Raw genomic sequence first — 6,067 nt, 5'->3', positions numbered from 1 at the left:
TCTCCAGCAGGTGGCGCCATAAACTACTTCCTTTACCCTGATTCCCCAGTTGGTGGCGCCATAGACAACTTCCTTTACACTACATCCCCAGCCGGTGGCGCCATAGACAACTTCCTTTACCCTGCATCACCAGCAAGTGGCGCCATAGACAACTTCCTTTACACTGCATCCCCAGCTGGTGGCGCCATAGACAACTTCCTTTACCCTGCATCACCAGCAAGTGGCGCCATAGACAACTTCCTTTACACTGCATCCCCAGCTGGTGGCGCCATAGACAACTTCCTTTACCCTGCATCACCAGCAAGTGGCGCCATAGACAACTTCCTTTACACTGCATCCCCAGCTGGTGGCGCCATAGACGTCCTTTACCCTGCATCACCAGCAAGTGGCGCCATAGACAACTTATTTTACACTGCATCCCCAGTAGGTGGCGCCATAGACAACTTCCTTTACACTGCTTCCCCAGCAGGTGGCGCCATAGAAAACTTCCTTTATACACTGACTCCTATGCCTGGAAACCACTCTGCCTTTTCAAGCGCACAGGCCGTTCGGAAAATCTCCCAAACTTCTAATATGCAGCAAGGGAATAAGAACATGTAGGCAGGCAGTTTAGGCATGCTTTGAGGGTGAGAATCTCCAATTAACCTGCCGCCTTGTCCAATTTCTAGACGAAGCAGAAAAAATGTTAACTTCTAACTGGGAGACACTTGGTAGGGCCATCTTATGATTCACCTAAGCTCTACCTACCTTGGTGCCAGGACCGGATAGAATGTGTACCTGCTCGTCTCACCCACTGGGAGATATCCAGCGTCCAAGCGCCTGCACTATCTGTAATGTACAAAAAGCAATAATCTTAAAGCGTTTAACAGAGCACTTGCAAAACCAATAATTATGGGCCGGCACAAGTTACCAGGCGTACAAGGGCTCGAACTTTAAACAACTCAGCGATTATTGTTTTATCAAAGTGTATTTTAAAATAGGGTCTTATCATATTGTACTTTTTTGACATATTGCTTTACATTTGCAATGGTTTTTAGTAATCATGCAATAAAAGTTATCTTATCTAATATGCAGCATGGCATGACGTGTGCCCAGGGCCACCAGAATGAGCAGACCACAGATATGAATATGTTGCAGCTCACAAAATCTCTAGTAAATAGGATACAGTATAGTGCCCATAAAGTACCCTGTTTCAAATGTTAAAATGCCGCTGACAAACTCCATCCTTTGTAACATCGATTGAACAGAATTCAGGGCTTGTATATCTGCGTTGAGCAGGTGACTTCAGCAGGTTACGTCAAGCAGGAGATCTGGGGGCATATTATCAAGGACCATTTCGCCGCTTTTTTGGCTTTAAAAGCCAAAAAAGCGGCAAAAATTACATCGCCCTATTTACTAGGCGGCGCTAACATGCATTAGCGCATGTTAGCAGCCGGATTCCTAACGCCTCGCCTCGCATCTCTAATGAGTTGCAAAGTAGGCATTCTCAGAGACAAAGTAGGCGTTCATATGATAATACAAAATGGAAGATGGCGCTACCACACCAGCGCTGTATTTACAAGGCGGCCCTGGACTTGAGGAGGGATATCAAAACTGCCGCTAACCGCGGAATTCGCAGGATGCTAACGTCTGCTCAAAACTTGACTTAAGCATGTGTAACATGGGAGGTGGATTGACATACTAAATCCACACTCCCATATTAACAAGCTTTTCACTTGCGCTCATGAATTATCGCTGTATTTCCCGCGATATTGGTGCCTATAGCCGCTATAGCTGGATTTCATATCGACTTTGGGAAACGCGTTGGTAATACCGCGCTGACTCGGCGATGAAATCCAGCGATAGCCGGCGATAGGAGTAAAAGCGCTTATCGCGCTTTGTGAGCATTATCGCAATTTCTTGTTAATATGCCCCCCTTTGGCCTTTTATCCTTCCGAGGTCGGAAAACTATGTCCCATTACTCTTGAGCTAAGCAATCGCAGCATGTGTTATTTGCAGCGCTTAGAAAGGGCAGACGTGTAGTCGGAAGTACTAAATAAAAGTTATTATTATATGACAGGTACACGTAGGCAGTGTGTTTATAAAATCTCCAACATCCTTGTACAGAACAAAGACTTTCCCACGCGCACATAACTTTAGCTATTGCTATTCCCCAGTGTGCAAATCTGGAAATTACTCATTCGAGGAATTTCTAAATTTAAATTGGAATTTCCCACAAATGCAAGCGTGGTACTCGGCGCTGACATGTATTTACACACTGAATGGGCAGTCGGAGTGCGTGGCACCGCCTTCAAACAAAATAGGAAGAGGAAGTGATGTGTCTTTAAAGGTGGAAAAATAACCGTACAGCCCTAATGAGAAGTATACAGGGTACCCATAATGCCCTTCGGAGGTTTCTGCACAGAAATAGTGGCATTTATAAAGCGCAGTGTTCACCCAATAAAAGATTTTGGCGCTAGGCGAGTACCAATCCTGGGACAAGGGCACTCAACTCGGCAATAATTCAGTTCACAAAACATATGATCATTTCCTATGAAGGTGCGTGATTTAAACATGTCATTTCCAAGAGGCGTGGATGAAACATACAGGGAAATCCCAGCAGGTGCAGCATCTCTAAAGGGAATTGCCACTTGTGCGAAGACTGAATCTACAGCGTGCCAGGGTGTGCTCAGACTGAGGACAGAGAGGAACGCTGCTGCACTTAAATGAAACACCCCCTTTTTCCCCAGTCGCACAATGGTTGGACCCGTGCCTCCCAAGGGCGCTCTCTCTGTAAGTGGGTCAGGACGGCGGAGTTACCACAGGAATGCTCGGAGTACGTATGCGGTGAGATGTGGCAAGAGCCTCATTCCTGGTGTGGGAGTACCCCGTGACTCACCAGCGGCCCGGTGGGCGGAAGGCACCCATTGGGCCTGCAGCTTTCACCGGGAGAGCCCCGTCCGACGTATGCCTGCTGGAAGGCCCCACACTCCACACTCAGCAGGTGCACCCGCACAGGATGGCCACCGAGGCAGGATGTGGCCGGAGGGTACGGGCAGGGGCCAGGAGGCAGGGCTTCGAGCGGCGGACCTACATCTGTATCAAGGACAGGCAGGCCGGGTGAGTACAACCGTACGCTTTACTCTCTATGTGCTGGGCCGCCTCTAAGGCAGCTGCCTGGGCGCGTGGCGCACAACGGGGGATGTGCCAAATAGCCATGGCTTCCTTTGTGCAGGGTGGGAGGGGCAGACTGGCTCTTCCGCCTGGGTAGGGGCATGCATCTTACTGCTGGCCATGCTCAGGTGTGTGTAAATGAAGCAGGACCGTGGTATTTTCTATCTTCCTCAGCTGAGACGTTGGGTCTGGGATTTCAAGAGTTTGAGGCCTGGCTCCTCAGCGGACACTCTGTGTGATCCCGGACCACTGTCCTTGATTGTCATTCCTCGCAAGTATATGAATAGTTGTATCAAATCCAAGCAGGGCGCAAGTCCTAAAAAAGAGAAGTGAGAGGATTAACCACGTTAAGCGGTATGCAAGTGACATCATGGTGCGTGATGTCAAAGTGCATGAAGTCACAGCGGGTGACATGCAGTGGCTTCACAGGAAGTGACCTCTCAAGAAGTGACATCATATATTAAGCTCTCACACATATATTTAGCAGGTCTATCGTGAATACATTTTAGCGCATTTCATAATTTAACACATTAGATTTTGTGTCGGTGGTGTGCCAAAAAAAGTGTTGCAACCCGACACAAAAGCTGGGCCTCGACTCATACATTTTTTTGTAAACACTGCCACAAATAAATTGGCAACAAGGAGACATATGGCATTTCAAATATCTTATGGGATTACCTGCTGCAGAGATCTTTCTGTGCCCAGTAAATCTCAGGGAACAATAATAATGGTAAAATTACTCTGGGGGTTAATGTGTTTGTGTGAGAGATCTGTGTTTTGTCTGGAGCCAGCCTGGAATCAAAGTAGCACAGAGGGTTAATGTGTCTCCTGCTAAGCACATCGTGTAAAATGCAGATGAGAGATTTGTATTTCATATAGATAGGTTAAGTGGGTTACTGATTTTAACATAGAAATCCTTTTGTTACTTGCAGTTCATAAATTGTAATCCTCTTAATATAGCACAATAAGCTATGAAGGACCTCTGACTCCTACACCTTGTAACACTCACTGTCTCACATAACACATGGTACATTGATTTACACACTGGTTTATTGTCAATATATAATATTTACATGTGATGTAAACAGTGGGCGAAGTGGGGGAAAAAAAGTAGGGGAACTGTGGGCGGAGAATCAGAGGGCGGGAATAACCCAAGGATTGGATCAGTGGGCGGAGCCAGAGGTGTGGCCAGAATGCGCAAACATCCCAATTTTTAGTATCTGTTTGGCATTTCACTGCCCAGTTTAATCAAACAATGGATACACATAATTATTTAAGGTTATAATGAGTTATTGACAATAAAATACATTCACAAAGTGGGATATGCTTTTAATCACAGAATGTCCCAAATACGATAAAATGTGGACGCACAAGCCATTTGTCTCCGAGCTATGGAGTTTCTGTCATCAGCACTTCTCCCTTTTTCCACAACAGCAGTTCAAACATGGATGGCAAAATATCCTAGTTTGCAAATGTTTTCTATATAATTATGGTTCTGACATATTTGCCTCATAATGCAAGATCTGCTGCATGATCTGACCATTTAAACTAATACATTGTTTGTAGCTCAAACGTATTAAAAGTTAATAAAAAATGTGACTTGTATTGCCGCGGAGTGGATGGCCTATTGCAAAGGTTGACTGATCACCTTTCTAACTGCTGCATTTGTACTGGTACTAATAAGGCAAAATCTTTCCAGAGACTGTTAGTATGTGTACACATGTCAAAATAATAAAATATCAGAAAATATCCTGCATTACGCTGCAGCCTTTTTTTAATGCATAATTTAGTCAACACTGCAGCATAATTTTGTCCTCCTTTGCTGCATAATTAATTCCAGTGGCCCCACAGCAGGTAGCACATGTTAAAAGTGCTTGTGAATGAAGCAGAGGGACTGTGAAGTGTGCAGCCTTAGCACTAGTGGTGCCCTGTGCATTAATGTTTGTTAGTGCCCCCCCAATGACCACCTCTGCCATGGATTCCCACACTACCACCCTTTAACAGTGCCCCTCAAGTCTCCATAACCACACTCTCTCTCAGATGCATTTAATTTTATTTACAGAGCCACTTATACCATATACCATTGTAGGGTGTCAGAGCACTTTACATCACACACATTACACAGAGACAGTCAATATGTGTGTAAATCACTGTATAGAAAATGTTACATAAGACTAAGGACTACAAGGTGTAGGCGTCACATGACAACCATACTACTAGGCCGTATAGTTTAATAGTGATTGGTCTTGAGAAACACAAACTCAGATTTTAAAATGTAATACCATGGTTGGGGGTTCTCTTTAATAATCAGCTTTGATTTCTGTCCAAAAGAACACTTTTTGCAACATTAGGATAATCAAAGACTGGGGGGAAAAACATAACACACTAATATATACCTTGCAGTTTGTATGCAGCTCTTAGATTGCAGTTAATAGCTCACTGTTCTATGTTAGGATTTTAACTTATAAACTGCAAGCAACAAAAGGATCTCTCTGACAGAAGCAGTAACACACTGACCTATTTACATTATGTGCACTTTGTGATCTGCATGGTACATGTTCTTTGCAGCAGGCACATTCACCCACTGAGTTACCTTTCCATGAGTCAAAACTTCCACTAGACAAAATTCCGATCTCTCTCTAGGAAGAACATTAATCACAAGCGTCTTCTTGACATTTTTATAGTTGCTGAAAATTGCTGGAGGCCAGGAAGGAGGAAGCAAGCACTTTTAACCATAATATACTTGCAAACATAATGCCTCCACCCAAAGTCAGCACCCGGTGCGGTCACACCGTTTGCACTACCCTAGAGCAGACCCTTCTCAAGGGTCCTGGACCTCAGTGACAGAGTCACTGTTGTTCTAGGGTGTGCTGCTTCATAGGCCTGCCCGCAAGACTGGAGGTGAACTTCAATA

General features: G+C 45.0%; 1 protein-coding gene across 1 annotated transcript in view; it reads left to right on the top strand.

The window, feature by feature from the left end:
* Positions 1-2,648: 2,648 nt before the first annotated feature.
* SNX21 (sorting nexin family member 21) overlaps positions 2,649-6,067 on the top strand; it is an 85,474-nt gene continuing 82,055 nt past the window's right edge. Inside the window, exon 1 of the mRNA XM_085619382.1 lies at positions 2,649-3,099. Within this exon, the coding sequence (XP_085475508.1) occupies positions 2,999-3,099 (101 nt within the window). The 5' untranslated portion in view covers positions 2,649-2,998. The remainder of the gene's footprint in view (positions 3,100-6,067) is intronic.

The sequence above is a fragment of the Triturus cristatus genome, chromosome 7 (genome assembly GCF_964204655.1).
Source record: "Triturus cristatus chromosome 7, aTriCri1.1, whole genome shotgun sequence".
Classification (NCBI taxonomy): domain Eukaryota; kingdom Metazoa; phylum Chordata; class Amphibia; order Caudata; family Salamandridae; genus Triturus; species Triturus cristatus.
This window is presented reverse-complemented; position numbering and strand designations above follow the sequence as displayed.